Genomic DNA, 15,385 nt, shown 5'->3' on the forward strand with positions numbered 1-15,385 from the left:
ACAAACACTGACCCATCTAACGAATTTGAGCTATAGCTTTCCCAATCAATATCAGGAAAGTTAAAGTCCCCCATAACAACCACCCTATTACTGTCACTCATCTCCTGCATCACCTTCCCTATCCTTTCTTCAATGATTCTAGGACTATTAGGAGGCCTGTAAAAGACTCCTTACAGGGTGACCTCACCTTTCCTATTCCTAACCTCAACCCAAACTTCCTCAGATGGCGAGTCTTCATCCATTGTCCTTTCCACAGCTGTAATACTATCTTTGACAAGCAATGCCACACCTCCCCCTCTTTTACCCCCACCTCTGACTCTACTAAAACATTTAAACCCTGGAACCTGCACCAGCCAATCCTGTCCCTGTTCTAGCCATGTCTCCGTAATAGCCACAACATCGAAGTCCCAGGTACCAACCCACGCTGCAAGTTCACCTACCTTATTTCGTATACTTCTTGCATTGAAGTATACACACTTCAAACCACTTTCCTGTTTACAGGCACCCTCCTTTGAAATTGATGCCATGTTCCTAACCTCCCTACACTCCAGGTCCTGCACCCTAAAGCTACAGTCTGGGTTCCCATGCCCCTGCAGAGTTAGTTTAAACCCCCCAAAGTTGAGCCACATCCTACTTTATGTATTCAGGAAATCATGTCTCACAAACTTGATTGATTTTTTTGAAGAAGTAACAAAGAGGATTGATGAGGACAGAGCGGTCGACGTGACCTATATAGACTTCACTAAGGCACTCGACAAGGCTCCCCCATGGGAGACTGATTAGCAAGGTTAAATCTCATGGAATACAGGGAGAACTAGCCATTTGGATACAGAACTGGCTCAAAGGTAGAAGACAGAGGGTGGTGGTGATGAAGGGTTATTTTTCAGACTGGAGACCTCTGACCAGTGAAGTGCCACAAGGATCGGTGCTGGGTCCACTACTTTTCGTCATTTATATAAATTATTTCAATGTGAGCTTAAGAGGTACAGTTAGTAAGTTTGCAGATGACACCAAAATTGGAGGTGTAGTGGACAGCGAAGAAGGTTACCTCAGAGTACAACAGGATCTTGATCAGATGAGTCAATGGGCTGAGATGTGGCAGATGGAGTTTAATTCAGATAAATGTGAGGTGCAAAATTTTGGGAAAACAAATCTTAGCAGGACTTATACACTTAATGGTAAGGTCCTAGGGAGTGTTGCTGAACAAAGAGACCTTGGAGTGCAGGTTCATAGCTCCTTGAAGGTGGAGTCGCAGGTAGATAGGATAGTGAAGAAGGCGTTTGGTATGCTTTCCTTCATTGGTCAGAGTATTGAGTAAAGGAGTTGGGAAGTAATTTGCAGCTGTAGGATATTGGTTAGGCCACCGTTGGAATATTGCATGCAATTCTGATTTACCAGGGTTGGAGGATTTAAGCTATAGGGAGTGGTTGGATAGGCTGGGGCTGTTTTCCCTGGACCATCGGGGGCTGAGGGGTGGCCTTATAGAGGTTTATAAAATCATGAGGGGAATGGATAGGATAAATTGATAAAGTCTTTTCCCTGCGGTGGGGGAGTCCAGAACTAGAGGGCATAGGTTTAGGGTGAGACGGGAAAGATATAAAAGAGCCCGAAGGGGCAACGTTTTCACACAGAGGGTGGTACGTGTATAGAATGAGCTGCCAGAGGAAGTGGTGGAGTCTGGTACAATTGCAATATTTAAAAGGCATCTGGATAGGTATATGAATAGGAAGGGTTTGGAGGGATATGGGCCGGGTGCTGGCAGGTGGGACTAGATTGGGTTGGGATATCTGGTCGGCATGGACGGGTTGGACCGAAGGATCTGTTTCCACGTTGTACATCTCTCTGGCTCTATGACCCTAATGCTTCATTCAATAATTATTTTTAGCTACATTAATGAGAAAATCATGCATTTATATCATACTTCTACAGCTGCCTTGCAAAGTTTGAGAGGCAATGTCCTAGTGGCATTATCGTGGGACTTTAATCCAGTAATGCAAGTAATGTTGGGTTCAAATCCCACCAGGGTAATTGATGATATTTAAGTCCAACCTTTTAAAAATCTGGAATTAAGGGTCCAATGATCACCATAAATCCATTGTCTATTGTCAGAAAAAACCCAACTTGTTCACTCATATCCTTTAGAGACTGAAATTGCCATCCTTACCCAGTCTGGCCTACAGGTGACTCTAAACCCATGGCAACATGGTTGACTCTCAACTGTCCTCTGGGCAATAAATGCTGGCCTGGCCAGCCACACCGTCATCCCATGAATGAATGAAAAAAACCTATTATCTTAGTTTAGAAAGGAGAAACAATGCAAATTATAAGAACAAACTATTGGCCTGTTTATCTCTGAATTTTCAATCTAAGGACTCATTGTCTCTTAGGACAACCCAATATATTGTAAAACACAACAGAGCATCTCTTCCATTATTACCCTGAATTCCTTCTTATCAAATTAAGTTAGCCTCTGCTGGAGCAGTCCATTCAGTTGGACATATCCTCTGAACTAAAGGCTCCATTGTAGAGAGTTGAAGTTGTATAGAGTGTACTTGCCATTCAAGAACATCAGATGATTGGAGTCTGCCTTCACTCGACATGAATCCCATCGATTTTATCCACAGCCGGAGCTTTTATTTTGTCACGTTCCCGAAATCTCTTCCGACCTTGAAGAGATTTACCAAGTTGGCGCCAAAAATAGAGGCCGTCAGATATTAGAGGAGACTGGGGAAGCTAGGATTGAGCAGTGAAATTTGAGGGAAGATTTAATAGAGGCATTCAAAACCATGACAGGTTTCAATAGAGTGAGTAATTTTTCCCATCACCCGGATGGTCAATAATCGGAAGGTATGGATTTAAAATAATTGGCAAAAAAGCCAAAGGGTAGGATGAAGAGAATTCTTAATTAGTACTTTGTGAAGCAGCACTGTTGGCTGGTGGAAGCAGAATGAACAAGAGTTTACAACAGGAGATTAGATAAACAAGGAATACGTAGCAAGATCATGGGAGAAGGTAATAGTAAAGTTACCATATTCCAAAAGGACCATAGTGCTGCCCTCTTATTACAGAGAGAGATGACTGGTGGTGGCTTAACTGGTAGGTCACCAAGCCTCAGGTGAGGGGAGAACTCGGAAAGGAGAGTCCTTTATGGTAACCCCAGCCGGAGCAGGATTTGAAAGCACCTTGCTGGAATCATTCTGTGAACCAATGCTGGGAGAAGTGCAGGGTGAGTGGGTCTAACTGAACCCCACTGCTCATTGGGCAAAGCAACTGAGGGGTGGTTTGCATCCAAATAAAGAAAAGCCATTGACAAATTGTCACTTCATTTATTTCCAAACAGTCAATCAAACACACGAGACAACATCAATATGTACAAATAACTTAGATCATACCTCCATGTTAACCTCGTTCTAAAATAACTGACGCACTTAACAGAATTGTTGTGACAAGTTGGCTAGGGTTAGGAAATTCTCCATTGGTTAAATCAGTAATATTGTATCGAAACTGAACTGAGGAACTTTTCAGGGTTTCAATGGCAAGCTGTTGCACACTGAGATCCAGAATCAACTTGGACATAATTTGTTCCCACCCTTGTAGCAAAATTGGCAGCAATCTATCCCTTTACCTATCTCACTTCTAAATTTGCCAGCTCTTGGCGAGATATACACCTACAGGCTCTATGCTATTTTGCTCAATTGGCTATTCCTCACGTGTCAAGATCAGAGTGGTGCTGGAAAAGCACAGCACGTCAGGCAGCATCTGAGGAGCTTTTGCTCGAAACATCGATTTTCCAGCTCCTCGGATGCTGCCTGACCTGCTGTACTTTTCCAGCACCATTCTGATCTTGACTCTAATCTCCAGCATCTGCAGTACCCACTTTTGCCGATTCCTCATGCGTGTGTGAGTCTTGACGGTGACTGACCTCGACATGTGAGGAAAGACTGGATCGACTCGGAAAGATGTTGTGAAACTTGAAAGGGTTCAGAAAAGGTTTACAAGGATGTTGCCAGGGTTGGAGGATTTGAGCTATAGGGAGAGGCTGAACAGGCTGGGGCTGTTTTCCCTGGAGCGTCGGAGGCTGAGGGGTGACTTTATAGAGGTTTACAAAATTATGAGGGGCATGGATAGGGTAAATAGGCAAAGCCTTTCCCCTGGGGTTGGGGAGTCCAGAACTAAAGGGTCTGTTTCCATGCTGTACATCTCTATGACTCGATGACTCTATTATTGGTCTTCTATTCACTGGAATTAAAAAGAATGAGACGGGGATCTCATAGTAACATATAAAATCCTGATGGGACAGGACAGGCTAGATGGGGGAAGAATGTTCCCAATGTTGGGGACGTCCAGAACAAGGGGTCACTGATTAAGAATAATGCATAAGCCATTCAGGACTGAGATAAGGAAGAATTTCTTCACTCAGAGTTGTGATCCTGTGGAATTCTTTCCACCAGGAAGCTGTTGGGCCTGTTTGTTAGATACATTCAAGAGGGGGCTGAATGTGGCCCTTGTGGCTAAAGGGATCAGGGGTATGGGGAGAAATCAGGAATGGGATATTGAGATAGCATGATCAGCCATGATCATAATGAATGGTGGTGCAGGCTCGAAGGGCCGAATAGCCTACTGCTGCAGCTACTTTCTATATTTAGATCTTTTACAGTCACACTCTGTCCTTGAGCCGTGGAAACTATAGAATATTGGTTACGGTCTTTGGGTTGGTAACCCAAGCTAACAAACATCTGGTATCATGACTTTAAAACCCAAATAGCAGCAAATTTAAAATCAGATCATCGTTTGAATATAGAACACAACGTTAAAAGTAGTGATATTCATTAGAAACGGGGTACTGGAGAAACTCAGCAGATCTGGCAGCATCTGTGGACACAGAAACACAATTCATGTCTTGAGTCTGATATGACTCTCCTTCAGAACTGAGGAGAGGCAGAAAAATCCAGGGGGTTTATGCTGGTGAAAAGTGAGGAGGGGTTCAGTAGAACAGAAATGCATTTGAAGGAAAGGTTAAGGTTTATTGGGGATCAAGGTGTTGCTGAATAAAAGACAGAAGGAGAGGGAATTCAGATATTGGGTGTTATTGCAAAAATACACATTTTGTTGAAGTTTTCCATCTTACATTCATCAGGTCAATTAGCAAGAGTAGCAATGCAAAAGGAAAAAGATCATTTATACATGTTTTTATTGAACATTTCTTGCAAATTGTCCTGATGAAAGCAAGATGAAGAACTTTTGACAAAAAAAAAGTCTTATTTATCTTGGTTCATTAAATGAAGTGTGCAACAAGATACGCCAGGAGCAGCACCAGCACAATATCACTAAAGATGAGGTGTCAACCTGGTGAAGCCACCGAACAGGACTACTTGCATGCTAACAGCAAAAGCAGCAAGTGATAGACAGAGCTAAGTGATCCCACAGCCAATGGATCAGATGCAAGCTCTGCAGTCCTGCCATATCCATTTGGGAATGCTGGTGGAAACATTAAGCAACTCACTGGAGGAGGCGGCTCCACAAATATCCCCATCCTTGATGACGGAAGAGTCCAACACATCAGGGCAATGGATAAGGCTGAAGCTTTCACAGCGATCTTCAGTCAGATGTGCTGAGTGGATGATCCATCTCCGCCTTCTCCGATGACGCAGGATATCCAGAAACGGTTAGAGACACTGGATACTGCAAAAGCTCTGGCCCAACAACATTCCGGGAATTGTACTGAAGATTTGTGCACCAAAACTTGTCGCTCCCCTAGCTAGGCTGTTCCAGTACCATTACAACACTGACATCTACCCAACAATGTGGAAAATTAGCCAGGTATGTCCTGCACATAAAAAGCAGAAGAAATCCAACCCGGCCAATTACCACCCCGTCAATCTACACCCAGCCATCAGTAAAGTGATAGAAGGGGTCATCGACAGTGCTATCAAGCAACACCTGCTCAGCAATAACCTGCTCAGTGACGCCCAGTTTGGGTTCCCCCAGGGTCACCCAGCTCCTGACCTCATTACAGCCTTGGTTCAAATATGGACAAAAAAAAGAGTTGAATTCCAGAGATGAGGGGAGGGACAGCCCTCAACAATAAGGTCGCATTTGACTGAATATGGCATCAAGGAGCCCTAGCAAAACTGGGATCAGTGGGTATCAGAGAGCTCTGCTGGTTGGAGTTATACATAGGAAGATGGCTGTGGTTGTTGGAGTCATCTCAACTCCAGGACACCTCTGAGGAGCTCCTCAGAGTAGTGACCTAGGCCCAACTGTCTTCTGCTTCATCAATGACCCTCCTTCCATCATTAGGTCAGAAATGGGGATGCTCACCCATGATGGCTGACCATCACTGAAGCCCTCACTATCACCAGCCTGGAGGTTACCATTGAGCAGAAACAAAACTAGATTAGCTATGTAAACACTGTGACTAGCAAGAGCAGATCAGAGGCTGGGAATATTGCAGTAAGTAACTCACCTCCTGACTTCTCAAAGCCTGTCTATCATCTACAAGGCACAAGTCAGGATTGTGATGGAATACTCTCCAATCGCCTGGATGTGTGCAGCTCCAACAACACTCAAGAAGCTCAACACCATCCAGGACAAAGCAGCCCATTTGGTTGGCACCACATCCACAAATAGTCACTCGCTCCAGTACTATCTAGAGAAGCACTGCAGAAGTTCACCAAGGCTCCATAGACAGCATCTTCCAAACCCACAATGTCTACCATTCAGAAGGACAAAAGCAGCAAGCACATGGGAACACCACCACTTGAAAGTTCCCCTCCAAGTCACTCACCATTCTGGTTTAGAAAAATATTGCCATTCCTTCACTGTCGCTGAGTCAAAATCCTGAAATTCCTTCTCTACTGCCATTGTGGGTCAACCTACAGCTCGAGAAAGCAGCTCAGCCCCATCTTCTCAAAGGGCAACTGGGGACAGGTAATAAATGCTGGACCAGCCGGTGATGCACACATCCTGTGAATGATTTTTCTTAAAATTGTTGTAGGGAAGTCACAATATTCCCTACAGTGCGGAAACAGGCCCTTTGGCCCAACAAGTCCACACCAACCTCCTGAAGAGTAACCCGCCCAGACCCATTTCCCTCTGACTAATGCACCTAACACTATGGGCAGTTTAGCATGGCCAATTCACCTGGCCTGCGGGAGGAAACCAGAGCACCCAGAGGAAACCCATGCAGACACAGGAAGTACGTGCAAATTTCACACAGACAGTTGCCAGAGGCTGGAATTGAACCTAGGCCCCTGGCGATGTGAGGCAGCAGTGTTAACCACCGGGCCACCGTGATCTAACGTACGTGCTAATGACAGAATAAAGATGAGCCGTGACTAAAGCAAAACCGTGAAAACATATTTGATTGAGTGGGGAACGGGGTGGGGGAGTAGAAGAGACAAAAATTTAAAATTAAGGACAGAGTTCATGGTCTCATAATAATGACCACACACCTGATGGCTTATTGTAAACGTTTGTTGGTTCCTTTATGCCCAACTGTTCACGGTTTTACAAAAAAAAATAAATAGGAGCTGGAGTAGGCTATTCGGCCCTTCAAACCTGCTCTGCTGTTCAATATAATAATGGTGATCATCCAATTCAATGACCTGTTCCTGCTTTCTCCCAATACTCATTGATCTCTTTAGCTACTGAGTTAGTTTTCTTGGTTCAGATTATAAGTGACTACAGACTCAAAGCAATGTGATAGATCCCTAATTGCGTTTTGGCATGGCTTAATAAGCTACTCCATTGTAGCAAACTGAATAAAACAATGTAAATAAATTAATCAATAAGACAGGTGAACCCCTTGTCTTTGGGCTAAGTGCACATTCAAGATGAATGGGGCCAAAGTGTCTGTTTCCATGCTGTACATCCCTATGACAAAGGTGCACCCAGCCCAGATGTCCCCCACAAAACAATTGTCTCAAGACTTGCAGCAAAATTGGTGGAAGAGTCCCACAGAGTAGCCAAAGTCCAGCCTGAAGGTGTCATACCCCTCAAGTCAACCTGTCAGTTAGGAAGATGTTGACAGATTGGAGAAATAGGCCACCTTGTGGCAGGTGTATTTAATGCAGCTCTATTGTGTTGTGTGGGGCCCCACTATGTTAAATAGGATAGGCTTCAAACTGATTAGAGAGGTAAAAACAATGACTGCAGATGCTGGAAACCAGATTCTGGATCAGTGGTGCTGGAAGAGCACAGCAATTCAGGCAGCATCCGAAGACAGGCAAAATCGACGTTTCGGGCAAAAGCCCTTCATCAGGAATAAAGGCAGAGAGCCTGAAGCGTGGAGAGATAAGCTAGAGGAGGGTGGGGGTGGGGAGAGAGTGGCATAGAGTACAATAGGTCAGTGGGGAAGGAGATGAAGGTGATAGGTCAGGGAGGAGAGGGTGGAGTGGATAGGTGGAAAAGGAGCTGGGCAGGTCGGACAAGTCCGGACAGGTCAGGGGATCGAGTTGCTGGAGGTTAGAAGCTAGGATGAGGTGGGGGAAGGGGAAATGAGGAAACTGTTAAAATCCACATTGATGCCCTGGGGTTGAAGTGTTCCGAGGCGGAAGATGAGGCGTTCTTCCTCCAGGCGTCTGGTGGTGAGGGAGCGGCGGTGGAGGAGGCCCAGCACCTCCATATCCTCGGCAGAGTGGGAGGGGGAGTTGAAAGCTGGACATTCATAATGCAACGGTCAAGAAGCCACAACAGTGCCTCTTCTTCGACAGCAGGCTAAGGAAATTCAGGGTGTCTATAAGCACCCACACCAACCTTTATGTAAGTACCATAGAAAGCATTACCATGCCTTGGTACGGCAACTGCTCTGCCTCGGACTAAGAAATTACAGAGAGCTGTGAACACAGCCCAGTCCATCACACAAGCCAACCTTCCACCCATTGGCTCCACCTACACTTCTCATTACCTCAGAAACAGCAGCCAACTTCATTAAAGAACCCCCCACCCACCCCATTATAATCTCTTCCATCCAGCAGAAGATACAAAAGCTTAATCACACGTACCAACAGGTTCAAGAACATCTTCCTCCCCACTGCTATCAGACTTCTGAATGGACCTGTCAAATTTCAAATCTAATGTTGATTTTGCTTTTGTGCACCTTCTTTGCAGCTGTAACCTTGTATCCCTGGCTCTGTTCAATCTTTGTGTGGTATGATCTGCCTGCACGCAAAACAAAACTTTTCATCGTACTTGGCTGCATGCAACAATAATAAATCAAATCAAATCAAAAAGGCTGATGACCCATCAGATTGGATCAATCTCATGGACCAAACCCTCACTCTCATGTACCATCTAGCAAGGGAATAAAACTGGTTCAATGATATACTCGGGATAGCATACTAGGAACAGCACTAAGCTTCTTAATATTGAGGTGCCAAACTGATTCCAACACAGGACTGCAGATAAGCCAAATAGTGGACGTAAAGTGCCACAGACAGAGCTCAGTGATCCTCCAACTAACAGATCAGCCCAAAACTGCAGTCCTGCTAAAACCAAATAAGAGTAATGGTAGGCAGTTAAATATTTACAAGCATTACTCTTCAACAAGAAACACCAAGTGGTCATCCATCCCAGCCTCCACCTGAGGTCCCAGTATCACAGAGGTCAGTCTTCAATTCGCTCCTTGTGATATCAAGAAATGTCTACTGGATGCTGAAGAGCCAGCAATATTCCACCGATAGTACTGAATACTTGTGCTCCATAATGAAGCCCAGCCCTTCCTACTACAGGTGACACAACTGGGCATTGCTTTGGCAAAATGACCCAGCATATCCAGCCCCAAAAAATCAGGACAGATCCAGTCTGGAAACCTACCACTCGAGAAGTCTACTGGTAACACTGAGGCAAAGTGTTGGACTGACGCGCTTTGCCTTGCTCAGAAGCAGCTTATACACAGTAATAATCTGGTCACCAGGCCTTGGTTTTAATATTCAAGAGTGTGGTATTGGAAAAACAGCATCCGAGGAGCAGGAGAATCAACATTTCGGGCATCAGCCCTTCGTCAGGAATCGACTCTCCTGCTCCTCGGATGCTGCCTGACCTGCAGTGCTTTTCCAGCACCACACTCTAGACTCTGATCGCCAGCATCTGCAATCCTCACTTTCTCCTAGATGGTTTTAGTATTGTCAGGACTACATAGCTCTAAAACTCATTACAGTCATTGTCCAAAAATGAACAAAAACAATGAATTCAAGACTTGAGGGGAAGAGTCTGCCCTTGTTGTCAAAGCAGCATTTGACCAGCTACATCGTCAAAATATTCTTGCTCCCAATAACTTCAGTTTTCCCCAGAGATGGGGGCATTTGGAAATGGAAACTTTCCCTTCTTGAGCTCAGTTAACTTTCATTACAGCCCAGGTACTCTGTGGTTCAATGGTAAAGACTCCATCTCTAGACCAGAAATCCTACCTGTTCCAGAGGAGCGTCATAACTTAATATCTAACTTAATCTAGGAGTTAAACGTATTGACATCACATATCAAGAAGCATTTATCCAATAGAAATTGTAAGATCAGAGGAGGGGCCCCCCTATAGGAGATTCAGGGGATATAATCAAAGTTCACCCCTGCATCACAGGGACAGATCTACAGAGGAATCTCAATTATCCAGCATTCAATTATTCAAATTTTGGATTATCCAAACAAGATCACAAGGTCCCAATGCTTGGCTAAACTGTGTTATCCACCATTCAATTATCCGAACATTTAATTATCAGAACAAAATACACCCCGCCCGTGTCTTTCGGAAAATTGAGGTTCCTCTGGACATGGGCATTTTTGCTTTTATATTTGTTTTGCATGTTGGTGAGACAATTTTCCCACCATGGCACCATAGCTCAGGACAGAGAGGACACTTGCTAAGTATCTCCCCCCATTGTATCTTTCCCCTCCCAGACTCTTTCCTCCCTCCCCCCCCTCCACAATCGCAGGCCTTGGCCAATACTGCACCAGCTAACCTTCATCTGTGCTTCCTGAGGTGAGCTGCCTGGAGAGATAGCCCATAGGTGATCTAAAGTCACCAACCTCCATAAAATAAGGCTAAGACTTCATAGCATTTAGGCCTCAGGCCCTATCTACAGCCAAACCACAGGGACTCAGAATGAGGGGGCGGGCCTGGTGACTCAGTGGTTAGCACTGCTGCCTCATAGCACCAGTGTCCCAGGTTCGATTCCATTCTTGGGTGACTGTCTGTGTGGAGTTTGCACATTTTTCCGTGTCTGCATGAGTTGCCTCTGGCTGCTCCGGTTTCCTCCCACAGTCCAAAGATGTGCAGAGCAGGTGAATTGGCCATGCTAAATTGCCCACAGTGTTAGGCGCATTAGTCAGAGGGGAAATAGGTCTGGGTGGGTTACTCTTCAGAGGGTCTGTGTGGACTGGTTGGGCCGAAGGGCCTGCTTCCGCACCGTAGGGAATCTAATCTAACCTCACTGATTTTTCTCAATCAGGTATGAGGTTAGAAAGACAATGACTGAAAGGATAAAGAATATTTAAAACACTCGGAAATGAGCAACTCCTCGAGGTGGAGTAGACCTTGTGGTAGGATTACAAGAAAGGATGGCAGCAAACAATAGAGGAAACTGAGTGAGAGCAACAAACCGGCTTTTGATTTGTTCTGACCTATTTTTACAGAAACCACAGACCTGTTATGGTGCAGAAAGAGGCCATTTGGCCCATTATGCCTATCCTGGTGTGATTACCTAGTGCCAATCTCCTGTTTTTTCTCCATTTTACATTACCATAGCTAAACACTAACCCCCGCCCCCCAAGTAGATGGCTCTTTTGAAAGCACATTTTTTTTGCCAACAGCAGTCAAACATTTAGAGGAATAAAATGTCCAGAAAGGTATTCTGAATCATCAAAAGTCACTAGGACATGGTCAGAATTAGTGTATACATATTTACACCAGTAGTAGCAGCCATGTCAGTGTCAGGTTCAGCACTGCCAGTCTAACAACAGGGGTTAATCCACATGGTCAACCCCTCCCACACCAGCCTTGTCAAAACAGTGGGATTTTGCAGGATAGCATTAAGTCTTTGGTCACCAACATCGGCGTTGATGCTCAAGCTTCAGGAATTTAAAGGACGCGTTTGTGTAAATTTCTTTTTGAGCATTACCACACCAAGGTTGTGAAGCCAAGCGATTAACCTGGAGAGCAGTGACGTAAGGGGGATCAAACCCCGTTCTCCCCAGAGTGAGAAACATCAGCAGCCATTGGCTTTCTTAAACCAAAAATAAGGAAGACATTTCAAAATGAGCCTCACTTGGCGTGTCCATGTTTTAGAACATCATTCGTGTCTCTAATTCTGGGGATGAGGGACCTCTGTGATTACAATGGGTTGACTAGAGAAACCACAGTGATTCTCCCTACTACAAAGTAAATTTAGGAGATTTTGGTTGAAGTATTCCATTAGAATTGCTAAGAAAAAAACATTTCTATTTATAGGAAGGTCAGTGACCAGAGGACGCAGATTTGAGAGTCACTGGGGATCGGGAGTGAATTTTATTCATGCAGTCAAATGTTATGATGCAGAATGTCCTGCCTGAAAGAAAGCAGATTCAGTAGTCACATTTAAAATAGCGTCAGATATATACGGGGAGGGGAATGCAATTGTGGGGTTAGCCAGGGCATCACTGGAAATGTCTATCAAAGAGCAGTAGCACAGCCAATGGGCCAAATGGCCTCTGTCTTTGCTCTTTCAGTCTGTGACTCTAAGAGAGGCTCCAAGTGATGCAGAAACCGAATACTGGGATTGCCAAGTGGTGTTGTCACTGACGAGAGACAGCTCTGCCTTGTTGGGGTCTCAGTTTGCAAGCTGCTAATTGTGTGTGTGTGTGTGTGTGTGTGAGAGATCTCTGCTTTGCATTTTGGGATTTGATCAGGATTTAATTGGTCTGGTGCAAAAATGGGGCTTTTCTGGCAGCCTGGTGACCCACACCCTGCGAAACATGAACCTCCCCCTCAATGATAGTGGTTGTTCATGTTGTTGATGCCAGCGATGTTGCCGATGCTGCCGAGGTGAGACCCGCCGACCGGACTGAAATGGGTTGGGGGCTGCAGGCCGTGGCCGGGGTAGAGGGCGGGACCGGAGCCTGGCCAATAGGAGAATCCTGAGGGGGAGACGTTGGACGTCACGAGGTTGAGTTTGGGGATGCCCGAGAAGGGGAGGTGAGCCAAGTTGCTCTGGAACTTGTACAGCGTGTGCTCGGCGGCAGAGGGCTGGCAGACCTGAGCTAAGCCGTGGAAGTCGAACTTGTAGGCGTAGCGCTTGCCATGGACTTTGGTCATGATATTCTTGTCGTAGTAATACCGAAGCGCCCGGCTCAGCTTGTCGTAGTTCATGTTGGGCTTGCTCTTCCTCTCCCCCCACCTCCTGGCAACCTCGTCTGGATCAATGAGCTTGAATTCGCCATTGGCACCTTCCCACGTGATGCAGTTGACGTTGGAGCCATCGGACAATAGCTCCAAGAGGAACTGCCACAGCTGGATTTGGCCACTACCTGCAAGAACACAGCAGCTTTAGCAAAAAAAAAAATGAAATAATCACATCTCTATCCTTGTACTCAAGACCATTCATAAGACATGGGAGCAGGAGTGGGCCATCTAGTGCCTGGAGCCTGCTCCGCTATTCAAGATCATAGCTGATCATTTCATGGACTCAGCTCCACTTACCTGCCCTCTCACCGTAACCCTTAATTCCTTTACTGTTCAAAAATCTACCTTTGCCTTAAAAACATTCTGCGAGGTAGCCTCGACTGCTTCACTGGGCAGGGAATTCCACAGTTTCACAACCCTCTGAGTGAAAAAGTTCCTCCTCAACTCAGTCCTAAACCTGCTCCCCCTTATTTTGAGGCTATGTTTCCACTGGAAGTGGGAAGCAATCTCCCTCCTTCAGTCTTATCGAATCCCTTCATAACTTTCCATGTTTCGGTAAGATCCCCTCTCCTTCTTCTAAATTCCAATGAGTATGGTTCGAGAGTACTCAATCCAGAAGTTACAAAGAGGATTGGTGAGGGCAGAGTGTGAATGTGATCCATGTGGACTTCAGTAAGCTTTTCAACAAAGTTCCCCATGGTTAGCAAGGTTAGATCTCATGGGATACAGGGAGAACAAGCCATTTGGATACAGAACTGGCTCAAAGGTAGAAGACAGAGGGTGGTGGTGGAGGGTTGTTTTTCAGATTGGGAGGCCTGTGACCAGTGGAGTGCCACAAGGATCAGTGCTGGGTCCACTACTTTGTGTCATTTACATAAATGTTTTGGATGTGAACATAGGAGCTTTGGTTAGTAAGTTTGCAGATAACACCAGATTGGAGATGTAGTGCACAACAACCTTAGAGTTCAACAGGACCCTGATCAGATGGGCCAATGGGCTGAGGTGTGGCAGATGGAGTTTCATTTTGATAAATGCGAGGTGCTGCATTTTGGAAAGGCAAATCTTAGCAGGACTTAAACACTTAATGGTAAGGTTATGGGGAGTGTTGCTGAATAAAGAGACCTTGGAGTGCAGATTCGTAATTCCTTGAAAATTGAGTCGCAGATAGATAGGATAGCGGAGAAGGCATTTGGTATGTTTTCTTTTATCAGACAGAACATTGAGTACAGGAGTTGGAAGGTCATGTTGCAGCTGTACAGGACACTTTTGGAATATTGCATGCAATTCTGATCTACTTCCTATAGCAAGGATGTTGTGAAACCTGAACGGGCCCAGAAAAGATTTACAAAGATGTTGCCAGGGTTGGGGAGTTTGGTCAACAAGGCGATGCTGGACAGGGTGGGGCTATTTTCCCTGGAGCGTCGGAGGCTGAGGGTTAATCTGAAAGAATGATATAGATTTATAAAATCATGAGCAGCATGGATAGGATTAATAGACAAGGTCTTTTCACTGCGTTGGTGAGTCCAAAACTAGAGGGCATAGGTTTAAGATGAGAGGGGAAAGATTTAAAAGGGACCTAAGGGGCAATTTTTTCACGCAGAGGGTGATGTGTGTATGGAATGAGCTGCCAGAGGAAGTGGTGGAGGCTGGTACAATAACAGCATTTAAAAGGCATTTGGATGTTTATATGGATAGGAAGGGTTTAGAGGGATTGGGGGCAAGTGTTGGCAAATGGGACTAGATTAATTTAGGATATCTGGTCAGCATGGACGAGTTGGGTCTTTCCCCTGCCACCGCAGGAACTGTAAAACCTGTGCCCACACCTCCTCCCTCACCTCCATCCAAGGCCCTAAAGGAGCCTTCCACATCCATCAAAGTTTTACTTGCACATCCACTAATATCATTTATTGTATCCGTTGCTCCCGATACGGTCTCCTCTACATTGGGGAGACTGGACGCCTCCTAGCAGAGCGCTTTAGGGAACATCTCAGAGACACCCGCACCAATCAACCA

At 45.4% G+C, this 15,385-nt stretch overlaps 1 protein-coding gene across 1 annotated transcript in view; it reads right to left on the minus strand.

The window, feature by feature from the left end:
- Nucleotides 1-11,364: 11,364 nt before the first annotated feature.
- fev (FEV transcription factor, ETS family member) overlaps nucleotides 11,365-15,385 on the minus strand; it is an 18,450-nt gene continuing 14,429 nt past the window's right edge. Inside the window, exon 3 of the mRNA XM_043694595.1 lies at nucleotides 11,365-13,497. Coding sequence (XP_043550530.1) covers nucleotides 12,959-13,497 — 539 coding nt within the window. The 3' untranslated portion in view covers nucleotides 11,365-12,958. The remainder of the gene's footprint in view (nucleotides 13,498-15,385) is intronic.

Source organism: Chiloscyllium plagiosum, chromosome 7, assembly GCF_004010195.1.
Source record: "Chiloscyllium plagiosum isolate BGI_BamShark_2017 chromosome 7, ASM401019v2, whole genome shotgun sequence".
Lineage (NCBI taxonomy): Eukaryota > Metazoa > Chordata > Chondrichthyes > Orectolobiformes > Hemiscylliidae > Chiloscyllium > Chiloscyllium plagiosum.